The 19,771-nt window shown below is 33.0% G+C and overlaps 2 protein-coding genes across 4 annotated transcripts in view; one reads left to right on the plus strand and one right to left on the minus strand.

Moving 5' to 3' along the window:
* Positions 1-9,832, plus strand: part of LOC106155710 (slit homolog 2 protein) — a 58,993-nt gene extending 49,161 nt beyond the window's left edge. Inside the window, exons 24-36 of one of the 3 annotated variants that reach the window (XM_013530677.2) lie at positions 90-219; positions 917-985; positions 2,171-2,242; positions 2,613-2,684; positions 2,929-3,000; positions 3,242-3,405; positions 3,642-3,861; positions 4,066-4,205; positions 4,443-4,533; positions 4,784-5,061; positions 5,467-5,934; positions 6,167-6,382; positions 7,147-7,385. In XM_013530677.2, the coding sequence (XP_013386131.2) occupies positions 90-219; positions 917-985; positions 2,171-2,242; positions 2,613-2,684; positions 2,929-3,000; positions 3,242-3,405; positions 3,642-3,861; positions 4,066-4,205; positions 4,443-4,533; positions 4,784-5,061; positions 5,467-5,934; positions 6,167-6,382; positions 7,147-7,373 (2,219 nt within the window). In that variant the 3' untranslated portion in view covers positions 7,374-7,385. Of the gene's footprint in view, positions 1-89; positions 220-916; positions 986-2,170; positions 2,243-2,612; positions 2,685-2,928; positions 3,001-3,241; positions 3,406-3,641; positions 3,862-4,065; positions 4,206-4,442; positions 4,534-4,783; positions 5,062-5,466; positions 5,935-6,166; positions 6,383-7,146; positions 7,386-7,493 lie in introns of those variants that run through there. The other 2 variants (XM_013530676.2, XM_013530678.2) reach the window with 2 other exon arrangements.
* Positions 9,833-11,081: 1,249 nt separating this feature from the next.
* LOC106155701 (serine/threonine-protein kinase Chk2) lies at positions 11,082-19,771 on the minus strand. The gene is made up of 15 exons (XM_013530662.2): positions 19,482-19,771; positions 18,963-19,084; positions 18,466-18,544; positions 17,869-17,934; positions 17,567-17,657; positions 17,244-17,352; positions 17,045-17,098; positions 16,761-16,825; positions 16,157-16,256; positions 13,418-13,456; positions 13,175-13,222; positions 12,684-12,847; positions 12,103-12,304; positions 11,765-11,848; positions 11,082-11,481 (listed from the first exon to the last, which is right to left on the minus strand). The coding sequence occupies exons 1-15, from the start codon at positions 19,660-19,662 to the stop codon at positions 11,419-11,421; spliced, it is 1,467 nt and encodes a 488-aa protein (XP_013386116.1). The 5' UTR covers positions 19,663-19,771; the 3' UTR covers positions 11,082-11,418.

Here is a 19,771-nt window from a genome sequence, read left to right on the forward strand (position 1 = left end):
TCCTAGATTTATGCCAGTCAGGTCCCGGTAAGTTCTGAAAAATTCAGTTTTTAAACATTAAAATATTTAACATTCTTTGTGATTTTTAGAAAATGAAGGTAACTGTGACCCGACCTCCCATTGCCCAGCCAAATGCAAATGTCAAGGCACAATTGTAAGATGCAGTAGACAAGGCTTATCTGAGCTTCCTAGAGATATACCACTTGATACTACAGAACTGTAAGTATTATAATAATGTGTTACAGTTTAAAGGCTACAGAACAGCAGCTCAGTTATTTTTCGTGAAATAATTAATGCTTATTAAGTTCTTTTGAAATTTTATTCAGAGTTCATGCTCTCTATGCACCCTAAATATTCCAGTTATCAGCATAGAACTTTGTGAAAAGACAATCCCACTCTTTCATATAGAATGTCTAGCTTATTATATGTATGTAAATGTATTGTTTACTGTCACTACTGTTGAACTTTCTGCTTTTTGTAATGGCATGAACATGGCACTTTCTAAATGGTAATTGGGTTCCCTATATAAAATATACACTATGATAATTAATTTGATGTTGTATCCTTTATCTGTACATAAATTTCAGTTTTCCCTCCATAAAACTAACTGCATGAAAAGTGTGTCATTTTGCTTACACTTCTTTTCAATGTTTTGGCATAATGATTTGGGTCAAACTGTTGAAAAAAAAAATAAATAACAGAAGATCGAGTTTGCTGAGAAAAGAAATACATAGCTGACAATTTTCATATTAAAGACTTATGAAGTAATCTACGAGGGGTTGTTTCATATATCTTTTATTTGAAAATTTTGTTCTTAGCACCTGTAAACTCACAAAAAGAAAGAAAGAAATATTATGGCTGTTTGGAGGGTAGTGATGACATATATGCATTTGCACAACCACATGTTTTTATCCAGGTACCTCGATGATAATAATATCCGGTCTATACCTTATTACATCCGCTCTCTTAAGAGGCTTGTTAGAGTGTAAGTAACCCCTGGCTTGTATTCCCTGCCACAGCTCCCAGCGTCATATATAAGAAGTCACGTAGATCAGATGCAGTGACACCCAATGCACATGCACACTTGCCTATGTTCCCTGCACATTGCACATATTATTTCATTTTCCTTCCAATGTTGCTTTATTCTTTTCCTATGCAATACTTTCCCATTTGTTTTGTTTGCTTTGTTTCCTGATTTGAGCTTAAAAGATTATTCTGATTCTGATTATACAAATCATTTTGATATTTGGATATTTCTTTATTATTTTTTTTTACTGCTTTTACATTGGTTGGTTCTTTGTAGTTAAAATGCAAATTCAGTTTATGCTGTGTTTAGGTTTTTGCTGTGTTTTGTTTTTATGCTTTTTTTGTTTGAGTTTTTGGATCTGGGATTAAGTAATTTTCTGGTGGAAAGAGATCATGCATAAGATTCTAACAAATAAAACACTTAATTAAAGTTAATTTCATGAAAATCATTCATCCCACCACAGTGACTATCACACCATGAAGCTGAAAATCTACTGCAGCCTTTAATCATGCACATGTGCAACGATTTAGGTTGTCCTATCAGTAAATTGCTTTCTGTTTTCTTTGAAAAAAAACAACACATAACCTTATGATGACCAACAGGATCAAACATAATTATGTTAATTGCGTGGCCTTTATTTCTTCACCAAAAATATTCAAAAATTGTGTTTATGGTCTTGGAAAAAAAAAACAAAAAAACAAAGCAACAAATAAGTGTGAAAGTTTGCTTGGACAGCATTACTAGTAAGCAGGGATATCACAATTTGCTTTGCTTTTGTCCACAAATGTGACTCTGAACTGTGGCAGTGGATATTTAATTTGCAATAATTTGTTTACATGAATATTATTTCTCTTAAGTTCATATCGATCTAAAAGCATGTATTTGTCTTCACATCACTGTGTTAATTTTCTTTTGTTTATTTATTCTAAATGATTATTTTAATTAAAGCATGCATTTTTGTTCTTTAATTTTGTTTTCTTCAGTTACTCTTGTAATTGTTTTTATCGTAATAGCATGCTTTAAATCACCATTCACAAAACATTCCTTATGGTATTAGCATGCAGTTACATGTATAGTATATACGCCACATTCCTGACAGGATCTTAATTGTACAAAATTCTAATTGATATTTCCACATTTTAGTGACCTAAGCTATAATGAATTGCTGACACTCCCAGACACGGCATTTTCAAATTTAACAGAGTTGTCAACACTGTAAGTACCTGATAATGTAGAAAAAGATCTTATTTATGGTTTAGTAGAAGCTTGAATCCAGGCTCCAATGCCAGGTATATGTATCAATCAGATTCTGGAATGTTTAACGACTAACTGAAAGTATTAGTCTCACCCTGAAACTTCCACTAGGTAATGACCTGGATGGACTGGTCATCTTATTCAGTGACATGGCTAGGAATAGTCTCCAGTACCAAGGTTTGAAGATATTTTCAAAACATTCTGCAAAAAATGTAAACGAAAAACTTCTGTAAATAAAAAAATAATTTAAAATATTACCAGAAAGTGAACATGTATTTTTTGTAAAAACTGATAACAGTCATGAAAAAATATATATATTTCACTTTTTTAGGATTCTAAGTTACAATAAGTTAAAATGTATCCAAAGCACCAGTTTTGCAGGACTGAAGAAACTGAGGATATTGTAAGTAACAAAATTAAAAATACTACAACATTTTGTGAAAATATGTCTTTGTTTTCATTCCAATTAAAAAGTGAAAAGTAACCATATGGTCCTGATTAGTTGTCTTGATTACCATAGTATCATAGTTTTAATCCTTCCTTTGAAAGATTATTTTCCAGTTCATAAGTTTTGCATTACCTGTGTCAACTGTAGATAATTCTTTTTGAAATATTTATTTTTAGCTCATATATCACTTAAATTTTAGGACTCTTCATGGAAATGATTTGTCAACAATTCCCTTTGGATCTTTTGATGATTTGAAAGCTCTGTCCCAAATGTAAGTACTGCTTTAAAAAAACATTGCTTAGCTTAACATTGCGTCCACATTTGAGTAGAAAGAAATTTTCTTTAGATGTGCACCGCATTTGAAATCTATTTAAAGTCAGACTGTCTTACTCCATACTGGAATGGTTAATTCCTTCTATAAATTTGATAAGGTTAATGGATTTTCTTCGGTCTTCTAGTGGATCTTTTTTTCACGTCTTTCTGATGTGTATTTATCCACATGTGTATTTCAGAGCTATTGGTGGCAACCCTCTGTACTGTGACTGTCATCTGAAATGGTTTAGTGACTGGATCAAAAAGGAATACATAGAACCAGGTATTGCTTCCTGTGCTGGTCCTAACAGAATGAAGAACAAACTGGTCTTGACATCTCAGCCAAGAGATTTTGAGTGTTTAGGTGAGTTTTTGCATGAAATGACAAGGCTTTGATAGTTAAAACTTTATAGCAATATTAATGAAAGAAAAGTAAGAATTATTTACCTCATAATGTATATTAGGTAACAGAAATTAGTAGAAGCTTGATCTCTGAATTACTGTTACAAATTCAGATTATTTTCTTATTTTACAATAACAAATGGCTGTCCATTCCTTCAAGAAAATGCTGACTTGAATGCTCTATTTTTTCTTTTGCAGAAAATCCTGACCCCCATGTGCTTTCTAAGTGCAACATTTGTTACACATACCCTTGCAAAAATGGAGCACAGTGTGAGTTAAGAGGATTTAATGACTACAAGTGCACATGTCCTCAAGGTTTCCATGGCAAGAACTGTGAACAGGAGATAGATGCCTGCTTTGGAAATCCGTGTGCCAATGGAGGCAGTTGTAAGGTCTTGGACAAGTATGGCAGGTTTAGGTATGGGCATGTATTACTGAAATGTTGGCCTTAGACATTCAATCCTCTGTTTAAGCAAAAAGAGATCATATTGTTTAACAGTCAAACTGTAATCAACTATCGCAATCAAACATAAACCATAACAAATTATCTTTTTTTGTAATCAAACGGAAAGTGCATTCTTGAATTTGTATACAATTTTATTCCTGTTCTATCCATTCTTAGCTGTCAGTGTGCACGTGGATTTGAAGGAGATCGCTGTGAGACTAATATCAACGACTGTGTGGTGAACGACTGTACAAACAACTCAACATGTGTAGATATGGTTGAAGAGTACAAGTGCTTCTGTCCCCTGGGTTATTCCGGTTAGTTTTGCCTTATTTAGTAAATAATGGGAAATCAGACTTTTTGCAAAGATTTTAAAATCAGTGTTATCATTTGCTTTAAGTATACATAGTATCTGATAAAAACTACTGCAAAAAGGATCTAGTATATGAATTGCTAATAAAAAAGGTTTTATAAAATGTCCCAAGCAATCTGAAGATAGAGTGTATGTTATAAAAATATGTTCCTTGGTGTCTACTGTATATTTTATTTTTCAGGTCGTTACTGTGAAAAGAAAATCAACTTTTGTGATGATTACAATCCCTGTCAGAATGGTGCCATGTGTAAAGATCTTGAGGTAGACTACAGGTATGGACACATCTACATAGTTTGGAAATACACAATTTGATATTAACTAATTTAATGTCTAGTTTTTTTGGTATGCCATCTTTAAACAAACTTGTTAACATATGCAAACTAGATTATGAACACCATGAATAAATACCACTTGGTACACGTATATTAAATTAAATAGGGGTGTATATATATATATATATATATATATATATATATGAAAACCTCTTTACCTGTATAGTAAATTTAATAAACTGAATTTCAGGTGTATATGCCCACTGGGTTACTCTGGTAAAAACTGCTCTGAGAACATCAATGACTGTCCTTCCAATATCTGTCAAAATGGTGCCACATGTGTCGATGGCCTTAACAGTTATTCCTGCATGTGTCGCGCTGGGTATACTGGAACGTTTTGTGAGCTACCGCCATTGGAACAGAACGTGTATCCACAGAGCAGCGCCTGCCTGAATCATGACTGTAAGAACAACGGAATTTGCTTTCAACCTCCTGGCTCCAAGGAGTACGAGTGCAAGTGTGCTTCAGGTAAATTAAACTCAAAATTTGGTGACATTTGGTTTTTGCATTGTTACTTACGTAAAGATGGTAAAAAGTGAATGATTTCTGGAGACACTTAAAATTAATTTTACCTGTGAGGCATGATGTTTATATTTTGATGTAGGGTAGAAACATCATGTCTCAAAGATATTAACTATTAGACAGTTTCTTAAGAAGCAATTCTTGTTTTTTAACCTATGTAAAAAGTATCCTAATATTGATAAAGGGCAGCAGCTTCTATGAAAATAATTTTTATCCTTTTCCTATATATGTTATTTATGATTTACAATACATTAGCTGTTTTTATATAGTTGAAAAAAGTAAAAATGCAGACTTCATGTTCAGTTTCAACGTGCTGCTTTCATCAAACAAGATTGATGTATTTCTTTTAAGGTTTTGATGGCAAGAAATGTGAAAAGTTAACCAGCATCAGCTTCAAACAGAAGGACTCGTATATCCAATTCCCAGCTCTGGTTACGAAGCCCATGGCAAACATCACAATCGTCTTTGCAACAAGAGGCATGAGTGGTGTTCTACTCTACCATGGGTTGGACCAGCATGTTGCCGTGGAGATCTTCAGGGGTCGTCTGCGAACAAGCTTTGACATAGGCAACTACCCAGTGTCCACAATGTACAGCTATGAGACCATTAATGATGGAGACTTCCACATAGTGGAGATGTTGATCATTAATAAGAATTTCACCATGAGAATTGACCATGGTCAATCCAGGTTTATTTTGAATGATGGGGATAAAAACAAGTTCACATTAGACGAGCCCCTCTATTTGGGAGGGCTGCCACCAGAGGTCAACAGCAGAGCATTCAAGAAATGGCACATCAGGAATGGGTCTAGTTTTGAAGGTACATACAGTGATAGTTATAGTAGAAGTGCACTTGGTGCCAACATAATGTATAAATCATGCATGCAGTGCTTTTTAAGAAGAAGAAATATTCGGATCTCTATATTGTTCTTCTGTTTCACTAGAATTCATGCCTTCAGCATTTTTATCTTAAACATTTAAGCACTTCAAATTTCAGAAGAATTTATTTTTACATGTAGTCAAAACATAACTATCCAATTGTAAATTTCTAGGTTGCTACAGGAAAGTTTACATCAATGGCCGCCTCATCGACTTTGTAACTACCAAAGATTTGGTCCAGAACAAAGTTACCCCAGGGTGCCCGGCACATGACAATCCAGACCCTTGTGTGCCTAACATGTGCAAGCATGGCAAGTGTCAGCCCTTGAAGGGGATGAGCTTTAAGTGTAACTGCCATAAAGGATGGTCTGGGACTTTATGTGATGAAGGTGAGTGTGTACTGCGGGACCACTAGGCGGAGTTTCTCTGTATCTTTTTTTAACAGTGTTTCATCTTCAAGCACTTGCATTATTTTTAAGATGCACATCTTTGATTTCAGCTGCCACTGTGTAATTTAGTTTGTAGTTTGATTTAGAGTCACTTTTCTGTTTAACATAGCATGGAGATATTAATTCTGATATTAATTAAGTTTCTGTCTACTGACCATATTGTATCCAAGCACTTCTGTGAAAAAGCATACATTTTCTTGTATCTGGCAAATGTTCTTGAAAGACTTTAATTTGACCAATGTTGTGTATATACACTGCATTGGCTTAACACGTAACATTTCCTTGATTTGCACTAAATTCAAAAACTTGAGCAACACATCTTCTCTTATAATTGCACTTCCTAAAAGGAAATACGCAATTCTAATCATTTCTAACCTCTTTGTAACATCTTTTTACAGTATGTTGCCAACTGATGCATAATTATATTTGTTGGTGAAAGAGATTCTGGTTTATCTTTATCTGTGCTTAGAGTTAGTATATGTGTAATTTGGCAAAAGGTTTCACTGAAGTGCTGGTACTCGACTTTTTATTGTTACTGTTAGTTGTAGCTTGGTGCAAACTTGAGTAATGCTTTTAATATTCTTAGTATATCATAGGTCACTTCTTGGGTTCAAAACTTTTTCACCTTTTATTTATTTGGATAGCTGCTGGTACTTTAGTTATCATTTTAACCCTTTTCCCTCCTTGTTTTTGTCTCGTTCCAGCACCCTCATGTAATGCTGAGGCATTTTATGATCACTACACCGATCCAGAAACAGACTGCAAATCGCGGTCAAAAGTGAAACACAAACGGTGTACTGGAAATTGTGGATCATACTGTTGCCAACCCAGAAAAATTAAGACACGGAAAATACGAGTATTTTGTGCTGATGGTCGCAACTATGTGCGAGACATGCACGTGGTTCGGAAATGTGGCTGTAAACGTTGTTGAGGGGGACTCTTAACATCAACAAGAACTACCACAAAAAGCATAACCAAACAAGGGGAGGTTGCTTCTCTCTACAGCAGCCTTAACACATTGTGTATTTGACCCATGTTCTGATTATTTCAGAAACAAAATGCAAAGCAGTGAAACAGGTCTCCGAGTACACGAATCCAGTCACGGGCTGTAAGTCACGCAAGAAAATCAAGCAAAAGTTTTGCACGGGGGCGTGTGGGAATAGCTGCTGCACTCCAGTCAAAATCAAGAACCGCAAAATCCGTGTGTTCTGTAAAGATGGCAGCTCACACGTTGAGCACATACAGGTGGTAAGGAGGTGTGGATGTAAGACTTGTGCAGAGAGGCCTGCAGTCTGACATTGACTGTAACATCGAATGGCAAGTTCAGTTTTCAGTCTCTGTGGTTTTTTATGTATGTACATATCAAATTGTGTGTGGTGTGTATTAAAGAAGGAAAGAGATGAGTTTCACTGTTCAGTGTAAATAGTACAGCTGGTGGCAACAGTTTGCTACTGCCAGTTTTGTTCAGAAAAGCCTCTTTTTTATTGTGTATATACATATTTAGTGGCTTTTTAATATATGATTTTATAATAGAAAGACAACTGTGTGTGATATAATTATTTATGTGATTTTCTAAAAATCTGGTAGTAAATATGATAGATAAGTGAATTCAATTTTATACGTGTAACAAATGAATGATTTCAACCACCGATACTTTCAAAACATAAAGGCATTTGCTGTTCAATACAATGTTTGTATTAAAACAGACCAACTCCTGTAAGGATGTGGCTTGACAGCAAGCAACATATATAAAGCAACGGACTGTGGTTTGCTGATTTTGACATTTCCCATACAGATGAGGTCACTCACCCTCTCTTTGTCAGCATTATTATAATGATAATAACCTATATGGGCAATATTCTATTTATAACCAAAGTCACAATTTTATAAATATATATCTAAGCATTAGTAACAGGTAGGACACATTAATATCAATCTTTTTTAATGTAAATATGATCTTCCAGTTTGGCCCGGTCTTAGAGATCCAAACTTGCAAAAATACTCATATCTTATAGTTAAGTGCTAGTATATGTTATGTCTTCATTCATTGTCAGCACTACCTCAGACACCTAAGTTATAATTTGTTTGCATGACTCAGAAAAGAATGACAAAAACACTCCATTTTAGTCAAGCCACAAACTAAGTCTACAAAGAGAAAATTACAATTTTCATGTAACCAACAATCCAACTAGGTTTCAAGTAATTAAAGCACAAAATGGTGGCCCTTGAAATTATTTTAAAGTGTGTGATTTTGCTTTTGGTGGTTACATCTTACTCACTGTTTACTTGCTGTCCTCTTTTCTGGGGGAGATCTGTCAAATTCTTAAGCAGTCCCCAAGCTGCCCATTCTTATTTTTTAAAAATTATCTGAAAAATTCCAAAACTGAACATTAATATGGACTTTTGACTAGAAGCGAAAGGGATGTCATATTAAAACTTATTGCATTGTGTATGCGTAAAACTTTTAATCAGTGGAACAAAAGCACTAATTTTTCTATTTCTTAAGGAGCCATAAACCAATACATTTTAATGACAGTGTAAAACAGTGATATGAAGATCTAGGGCATGTCTTATGTACTAGTGATGTTGTAAAAATGTTTTCCTACATATTTGAAATTATTTTTGTACTGTATGGTCACTGTAAATGTAACATAGATGTATTTATTAGGTAGATAGTGTGTTATACTTATCTACACTTCTTATGAGAATATATAGCACTTGACTGGACAGTATAAGTATGCAGTTTTCTGTGCAATAAATTATTATTATTATTACCATTATTAGATGAAACTGTAGATAGAGTTTTTTTACAATCATGGACTTATTTGCTCTCGTAAGTTAATTCCGTGCACAAATGGCCTAGCACAAAGTTGAAGCACAAATTAAGCCAGAACCTGAGCATATTCCCACTAAGAAAGGAAGCTGTGTTAAGGAGACAAAGATAAGAGCATAAGTATTACTGGGCATTCAAGTACTGTTGCAATCACTTTGAAGTTGGGAATTAATTTTCTGCTTTTTTCATGCATGACGGATTAAGTTTTGTATCAGCCTTTGCTCTTAGCTGTATTGCCAATCATTGCCAATATTTTGTTAAATCTCATGGTTGACGGTGGCTTTTTGTAACAAAGTATGTTTATTATTCCTTACTGTACATATCAGTTTAACTTTTGTTACAATAAAATCATGTGTATTGGACATGTGAAAGGTAGCATTGAATGAAAAAAATGCTTTCTTACACATTTGTTCTTTTCTTTGTTCAGCATTAATATCTTTCAGTAAAATGGGAAATATTTGTTCACTCTCAGAAACAGATGGACTCCAATTTGTACAATATTAACTTGTGTATTTTGTATATTTAAGTAATAAATTTGAGTTTGCATTGTAAATACATTTAGTGTTGTTATAAATAATCAAGTGACAATGAATTAAGAACTTTTTAAAAAATCAACATAAATAACACTTTTTAGAAAATTAACATTAATATCACTGTTTGTAAGATGCTGGTTAACTTTTTGTTCAATTTGTCAAAGAAAGTGCAGGTAAAATTTTCCTCACAGATATCAAAGAAGAGCCTGCATGTGAACCAAATGTTTATCTGATAAGTAAAGTGAGCAATTATTAGTATAAAATAATGTAAATTGAACCAGTAAATTTTGGAAATCAGCAAATTTTTTCTTTTTGAAAATTTAAGTGTTTAAAGGCCAGTAATAATAATCCTTTGTTACTTGTTAGTTCTACCTCCAAAGCTTTTTCTTTTGTATCTTATACCAGTACTTAACTCAAAACACTGCATCCAAATATTTTCAGATTATCCCTTGAACTTCAGTTGTCCCAGCTAAAATTCACAGATGTTTCTCATTATTATAAGCCTTAATGATAGATTTCTTCATATAGTTCTTAAACATTGATGTATTTTTTCATATAGTTCTTATGCATGTTACATCTCAGTTATGCAATATTATAAAACTTGCCGCCTTTAGATAAAGTTTTATCTTTTCCACATATGCAATATATTACATTCTTCACATTAAGAAAAATTCAATGGATATTGGCATATCCTAAGTTTAAATATAGTTTTACCAGCCCAAGTTCAGAGCACACTAGAAACTTGCCTTTCCCGTACACTACTGGTAGTTTATGTGATGATAACCAACAATTGTTGTTCCTCAGCATGAGGTGAATGAATGATAGCACTAGTGAATCGGGCAGGGTGGATGTTTTTCATTAGAAGCTTGTCAGGATTATCATTTTGAGGATGAAAACACAAAATCAACTTTATAAGCAAAATAAACATTTATTTTAAGGAATGATATTCAAAATGGTCAACACAAAATGTACTATTTTTGCTATTTACATGCGTTGTCTACTACAAGAAGAAAAAAAATTGCAGATTTCAACACTTTTCTCTTAATCAGCAAGGTTTTCCATATCCAATACTGCTGACAATTGAAATTTCTAATCTGTAAGCTGAATTTTCAGTTCTCAGTAACTAATTTTTGGGCCACTCGTCAAGCTGATTTTCACTTGTGATGGCAAAAATTAAACATTAAGAGCCCAAAAGCATATTTATAGATCATAATTTTCACAACAGTTATGTATATGGTGTATGTACTTGGCGATAAAAGAAAAACTGCTTGAATTTCCAGGACACTTAATTTTTGCTTTAATATTAAGGTCTAATACATTATATGGTTATAACTACGTATGGCAAATGATCACATGTCCTCCAAGATGAAACTCTTCAGACAGCTGTTTACTCTAAAACCAGATAGCATGCATATTACAAACTATACTTCTACTAGCTTTACAACACAAAAAGTTTAGTATTTGAACACTTCCAGTCATGCTTTTCCAGATCTGTGGGTCTGAATCAGAAAACGTTCACTTAATGACTGAAACTATTCAATATTGCATATGCTAGCTTTTACTTATCCAATTGCACCGTTTGTCTTCCTTTTTTTTTTTTTTGGTAAGTATCATGGAGAGATTTTTGTTCTTTTCCTGCTTGATTCTTCTGCAACTGGGGGCCTTTTCTTTGGCTAGATTGAAATATAACCATGAATATAACCATGAATTCATAAAACATTGAAAGCAAAAGCAAACACATAGTGACATTACAGTGTGGACTAAGGGTCTTCTTTCACACTTTTTAATTAAATTTTAGTTATCCAATTCAATTCATATAAATTTAATATTACCTTTTTCTTATAATCAATTCTTTATCATGGTTGTTTTTTAAATGGAAATACATGTCCATTACCAAAACAAGTTTTAGATGAAAACTTAAGACTTGCTTGTTATAGCATCAGAAGTTCCACATACCGTTGCAGGATTCTTGGGAGGCAGCATAACACTGTTACCAGTTGGATACATGATGTCATGCACCTTTTTTAACATTTCATCATCCTGAAAGTAAAGAAAATCCATAATTGACTCAGAGATGGTATTCTTTAGATAAAGTTAAGCTATCAAAGCATCTCACATCAATATTTAACAATAAATCTTATTTACTTTGTGTGATACTGACAGCAGAAACAGAGTCTTAGACTTAAATTGATCATTAAATCCTATAAAATGTATCAATAAAAAATCCATATACAATAAAAGTAATGATAGTCAAAAATTGAAAGAGCGTACTGGAAAAAAGAAGCAGATATTACCTGGAACCATGAATGATTTAATGCTTGTTCTACAGTTGCCCTTTTCTCAGGATTCACTGTCAATAGTTGTTTCACCAGATCTTTTGCCTCAGATGACACATCCTTCCAGTAGATAGCAGGAAAGGAGTACATGCCTCGCATGATCTGTTTTGCTAAAGGCACATCCTTGTTCACATCCCCAAAGGGTGGGTAACCAACCAGACTGAAAATTAATCCAAGATAAATTTTAAACAAGTGTAAGACAATTTGTTAAGAATGTTCAAAGAGAAATTGTGAAAGGGTCAAATTGATATCTGAGAACAGAGGACATTTATTAAGGAGAGATTGAACTGTTACTGTTACAGCAAATAGAACAACGAATTATGGAACAATTTTTAACAGAGCTATATTTCAATATTTTAACATCAAATTACATCTGGATTGTAATGTTTATAATTTGCTTTTGTAACAGCAGCAAATGGGTTTCTTAAAACACTATAAATTATGAGATAAAAAGTAAAAAAAAATAAAAATGGCAGTTTGGAATAACAAATTGTTCTTGGTTTCTGGTTAATCAAAATTTAGAAATTAAACAAGCTTACCATATAAACAGAATGACCCCTAGACTCCAGCAGTCAATGGCATTTGTATATTTCCCATGCCCCTGAGTCTCAAGAATTTCTGGTGCTAAGTAGTTTGGTGTTCCACAGAAGGTTTTCATCATTGTATTGGCATCAACGAATTTTGACAATCCAAAGTCTGTCACCTAAAATTAACAATATTTAAAATGAGTCATAACATAAAAGATGTACTATTGTCAAAAATTTTTTTATACCTTTCTTCACTCACATATACTTTCCTGGTACATCAAGCCTGTGTAGTTTCTCTCTTCATTTCCAGAAAATGCACTGATTGTTCTGATTGGTAGCATATAAGAGAAAGTATGCTATCAGGGTCTACTTTACATAACCAAACAATGCCGTGTCCATATACTCATGGCTTGCCAAGATGTTTTCATATAACATTATTACATCTGTACTTAAAGTACACATTAAATTTTAGTATACTTTTTGATATTCATATCCAACATTACCTTCACCAAAGTTTCATTTTCATCAGTTGCCAGCAAGATGTTTTCAGGCTGAATTACATAAGTGGAAAAAATATGTAAATTTAATTCTATGTGAAGGTGTCACAAAAGAAAATCTTATCTTCAAATTTAGTAGATTTACAAATGCAGCCGCTTTAATCTCTATTCAATCATACCATTATTGTTACTGCAATACTGGATTGTACAACAAGACAGATGAATAACAGTACATTAAATCTGACATACCTTTAAATCTCTATGTGTTATACCTTGGTCATGGAGATACTGAAATAAATAAAGATTTCCTTCTAATTCTCTACAAGAGACAAGGACAATACCTATGCATTTTTTTCAATAATATCATCAAATTTGATCATTACTGTAGAACAAGGCAGCAAAGCTGTCAAATGTACAGACAAAAAACAGGAAAAAAAGATGCAAAATAGGTCAATTTGTCAATTTTGATGCAATAATAAATAATGCTTATAATAGCACAGTCTGTCAACAGTGATTTTTAATCATGCACAACAGGTAACATGGTCAATAACAGGAGCAGATCCAGAGATACTTTCTGACAGTATTCCAAAGTATCTATGTTGATCCATCCTCCATTTTGATGGTCTTCCAACAGAAAAAAAATAGATACCAGTCAATATAAACTTAATAACCTGACTGTCTTACGGAAGACCCAGAAGATGGTCTCAATCCACCCCTTCAATAAGATTACAGTTTCAGGACCATGAGAGACCAAAGTGATGACAGTGCACAAAATAATATAACATAATGTTTAAAGACATAAAAAACATAACTGCTTATGTGGAAATACAGAAAATGAGCAGAGCCTCAGGTGGATGGAAGTTAATTAAAGTCACAAATGCCGGCCCAGTGATTGAGAAAAAATTAACAAGGCAGCAATTGTTGATTTTTATTGATTATTGTCCTCTTTGGCCCACTTCTGACAGTTCCTGAAAATTTCAGCAAAATCAGTCCATAACTTTTTGAGTTATGTTGATGACAGACAAACAGGGGTGAAAATATAACCTCCTTGGCAGAGGTAAAAATAATTCCAATGAAGCTGCTATTCCAACTTTTAATCTTTGAGTTTGATATATATATATATATATATATAAAACTTATCTGCAATATTAAACAAAATTTACCTGCATAATTATCACTGCTTCCTTATTATTAATCTAGCAGAGAGCTTTACCTTTGGGAGTTTACAGGGAAATATCAACAAGGGTGCTTTATGTAATCTCATTTAATGGCCAATCAATTAGGCAAATTATTTTATAACACTGAAATTAGCTAAGTGATACCCAAGGGAAATTTACAGACTAACCCTCTCAAAGGTCTTTCAGGCCCATAAGTCACAACTTAAGAAAAGCACAAAACAATAATGCACAAAATAGGAGACTACCAATTCTGACGCAATAATACATTATGTTTAACTGCACAGTCAACATTAAATTTTAATTTTGCACAACAGGTAACACGTCAAAAAACAAGACAGCACTGTTCTGAAATGTTTTTTTTTTCCATTTTTAACACTTTTTTAACATAAAACAAAATTAACAGTTTACTGCCATTTTTATATGATCAACTAAGAAAATTGATGAGATGTGAAAAATATCAATAGAACAGTGTCAAATGTCCAATTTCCTCCATTCTGAGTTTCTGAACATAGTGAATGATTGAATCTTACAAACTGCAATGATATGAGTTTATTTCCATTTTTGACACCTTATTACACAATACACGATTACAAGTTTACCATCATTTTTACGTAATCAACTAACAATGTTGTAAAGATGCAGGAAATGTCAAACAAACACTTTTACATATCTTATTAATAAATAATGAGACTGTTAACATGCCTAAGAATTGAATCTGAGGAAATGTGAAACAAGACAGCACTATTCTGAAATGGGTTTATTTCCATTTTTAACACTTTTTTAACATAAAACAAAATTAACAGTTTACTGCCATTTTTATATGATCAACTAAGAAAATTGATGAGATGTGAAAAATATCAATAGAACAGTGTCAAATGTCCAATTTCCTCCATTCTGAGTTTCTGAACATAGTGAATGATTGAATCTTACAAACTGCAATGATATGAGTTTATTTCCATTTTTGACACCTTATTACACAATACACGATTACAAGTTTACCATCATTTTTATGTAATCAACTAACAATGTTGTAAAGATGCAGGAAATGTCAAACAAACACTTTTACATATCTTATTAATTAAATAATGAGACTGTTAACATGCCTAAGAATTGAATCTGAGGAAATGTGAAAAAACAGCATAACTTATAAAATAATGGTCCGATTATGCTGATTTTCGAACTTGACCTGCGTTTTAGTAAGATTGATTACTCCTGTGAGTTTCATTACAACAGGCCTATGGGTTTTCCTTGAAATGTGTTAACAGTGTTGCATATATGCTGAAAAGTGAAAAAACAGCATAACTACTAAAATAGTGGCCCGATCATGCCGATTTTCGAACTTGATCTGCTTTTTAGTAAGATTGATTACTCCTGTGAGTTTCATTACAACAGGCCTATCAGTTTTCCTTGAAATGTGTTAACAGTGTTGCATATATGCTGAAAAGTGAAAAAACAGCATAAATTCTACAATAATGGCCCGATCATGCTGATTTTCGAACTTGACCTGTGTTTTATGAATATTCATCAGCTCTGTAAATATAAAGCCAAAAAGTAAAACTGTCTTCCACTTATGGTGTTAACGCTGAAAGTGCACGGCGACGGCGACATGATCGGCGACGGCGACGACAGACGCAGGTGATGGCAATATGTACAGACACATCTGTGTCTGTACATAAAAATACATTTTGAGATAATTATATCTTACATTTTAAAACTAGACATTGGAATAAATGTATGAAAGCGGTTGGAAATTCAAGGATTCTGATTTAAATCTGAAGTGCATAATTTAGGTTAATGAAATAGCTGTTACCTTGACTGCTAACAGCATTTGGTGGAAGAGTAATTTTGCAATATTTTCCTCAAAGAAACCTTTGCTGACAACTCTGTCAAAAAGTTCCCCACCTTCAACCCTAAAAAGAAAATATTCAAATGCATTATAATTCTTCATAATTAATAAACAATTCATTTTTTTACTAAAGTACTATTCTTTGAAGATGTAATTTATATTAAAAATCATTAAAGTGATAATAACTCTTCGTTTCGGCCAAAAAATGAATTTTCCTGGAGTAAACAACAATTTTCCCATACTTACCAATGGTTAATGAATCCATTTTTACATTCAAAGTTAGTCCCTGGTTTTTTTCTAAAAAGTTTGGTTTTTTGTTAAAATCTCTTAAGAGATTTTAACATAGTATAGCCATCAATGGAGGTCACGTGGTCAAAAGACAAGCTCAGATATCAGAATAATAGCTATAACAGCCGTTTTTGTGGGAAAACAGAATATATTATATTTTTATGAGTCACTCACAATGTTTTTATTGTGAAATACAGATTTCATACGAAGAGTTATTATCCCTTTAAGTATTAATGTTCAGTATTATAAAGTGCAAAATATAATATTATGCAATACTTACAGCTCTAATACTATGTAAACACACTCAGGTGTATCTATCACATCTTCTATGGATATAATACATGGCTACAAAAATTCAAGCAAAAATTGTGATTAAATTTCAAATTTTTTTCATGTTCACAATACACTTTAACTAGGCAATCTTATTTCATGCAAAAGAAAAAATCAATTAAAATCTTCATACAAGGATAGCAATTTCCTGTAGTGAAATATCATATTTTTGAAATCACATAACATACATAAACACACTTCATAAAGTATGTGTATAAAAACAAGAATACTCACATGTTTTAATCCCTTTAAAATATTAACTTCATTGATCACTTGCTTTTCAAGATTCTGAAAAATAAATTAACATCAATGGTTAAAACACCTTACTGTAAAACTAACATCAATGTGATTAGTATTTATTAAAACAATTGTATGTCCTTCTTTGTTAATGTTTGTATATATTTTCCTGAGAAATTTTGTGGAAATCTATTACCAACTCATTCTTGCCACCAATGGAAAATCTTCTCTTCTGTATGATTTTGATGGCCCATGTCTTGCATGTGCCTTTTTCAAAGGCAAGACGCACTTCACCAGCAGCACCCCTGTCATAACAGCAAAATATCATCGTTTTTTTTTATTTTGAGTTAGAGAACATATACTGTACACTCTACTTTACATGTAGATATAAATGCCATTCAAAACCATGGTAGCAGGCCATGCCAATCTTTCACCTAGCTACAGAAAAGAACTAATCTTCACAAGTGGTCTTTAACTGCTTTATGTATCTCCCATCAGAACAGGAACTTTCTTCCTTACCTGCCTAATACTTTGGTAATAGTATACTTCTCTCTAAGGGACTCTGGGAAATTGTTATCATCATTGTTGTTTGCATCCATATATATGTAAGCTGTAAAAACATAACTAAAATTTAATCGCAATGATATTTTGAAAAGATTACCAATCAGACATTTTAATAGACAGCATAGCAGAATTGCCAATACAAAAAATTGGCAATGGCAGCAGTATTTGCTTTAAAACAGAATTTGATTTTTATCGTGATTAGAAGCACCATAAAGCTTAAGGCAAGAGGAAAAAAATGTTACCATCACTTTGCTCACCTTTGTTCCTGGCCACAGATAATGCAATTTCATCATTATTACTAAGCACCTGTTTGTTTCCTTTTCCTGAAGAGACAAATATTTATAGATATACAAAGGTGTGTAGCACATTTTGAAAGATCCTTTTATTTTCTTTCAGTTAATAAAAAAAGGTTTAAATTGCTTATCATAATGCTCAACAAACCATCAAAGCTGGAACATTTCTGCTTTGATGGATGCATTGATAGAGACTTGCCAAAAAAGTCCAATTCTTGGGCAATCTATTAATTATCCACTTAACATTGAGAAATTAATAGAGTGACATAAAAAAAGTAACTAAAAAATTGGTTTATGGATATTAATTCTGTGGTTTTGGATACCATTTATGGTAAACCTCCAATTAAGAGATTGAGGATAAAATGATGTAGCAATTTCTAGGAAAATTAAATTTTCAAAAGAGAAAGGTCCAATGTTTATTGTGTACTAGCTGTAGCTTAAAAACTACCTTGCCCTGCCAAAATTCGTAAGTAATGAATAAAACATCTGTGCTGGTAGGTGCTGCATCCTTATATCCTGACAGAAATGAAAAATTAACACCCAACTATAAACATAGCCTACCAACTTTACTTCCATTGACAAAAGTTCCATTGCTGCTTGTGTCTTCTAGGAATATAAAAACCCCTGTACTGGTTTGTTGCTGAAAATAAAACATTATTACTGTAAAATTCTACTGTACAATTCAGATTAAAATATATTTTCTAAATACTAAATCATAATGTTATCATTAATCTTTAAAATGCTGATATGCTGTAGAATTAAGTTGTAGGCAAGTACATAAACTAGTACATCCAATTATTTAAATCGTACTACATGTTCGAAGTGTAATTTCTTGCAAATAAATGCTGCAGAAATAAATGTGTATCAGTAAGCTTTTGGTATTTACTACATATCCAGCAAATGTTGTTTAATTATAATTGATTTTCTTAAATACAATTACTAGTTTAAGAATTTACAAAGTACCGTTAGTAGTTCGTATAATATAAAATTTAATAATTCTGGCATACATGAACTAAACTGGATTGAAACAGATTGACAGTGTGACAGCTTCTACCTACCCTAAATATCTTGAAGTGGATCGAGCTGTATGTTCTGTATGACTGACATTTCCCTTTGACATTTGGGAAGATGAAATCACAGGAGTCTGCCCTGCCAAATGTGTACTCTTCTTTGGTAAGATCTGAATAGAAAGGTCACAGTTACTACATGTAAGTCAAGTGTCGCTTTGCAACATATATACTTGTACATACATTTGTCAGTATGAAGTTAAATTAAAGAGTAAGTTATAATGGGCAATGAGGTGCGACCTGCATTATAAATCTACTTTAAAATGACGAGGGGGAAAGAGTAGCTTATACGAGTACGCCACTTAATTTTCACTGAATGAATCATCTGAATGCACTACTGTGTGGTCCGATTCCTTTCTCTGAACTCATTAATGTACGTACGTGTTAGCTGTAATTAATGCACAGTTTACCCAGTTACAGTTTCCCATATTAAATGACTTGCTTTAATGGCTACCAAACGTTTTAACTGACACTGACAAGCTCTTTTTAAGCACGTGGATCACTTCTCACCATGTGCAACAAAACTAGATCCGAGCGGGAAAAGACGACCCCACACGGGGATGTCTTCATCTCCATCGCTAAACGTCCCAAAACAGCCATCTACTTCCTGTGTTGGCACTGTCTCCATTGAGCTCAAAGTACCAGTTGTCGCACTACTGGATGTTTGATATGAAGATCGATCTTGGCTCATGTTGACTTATTGTAGTAATTGAGTGTTTACTGCCATTCTGCGCATGGCGACTGACCTACATAGGTTTCCGTTTTTAGTTAACCTATTTTTCTGAACTATCACGCAAACA

This window comes from Lingula anatina, chromosome 1 (genome assembly GCF_051362555.1).
Source record: "Lingula anatina isolate TDL-2025a chromosome 1, LinAna3.0, whole genome shotgun sequence".
NCBI classification, from domain to species: Eukaryota; Metazoa; Brachiopoda; class Lingulata; order Lingulida; family Lingulidae; genus Lingula; species Lingula anatina.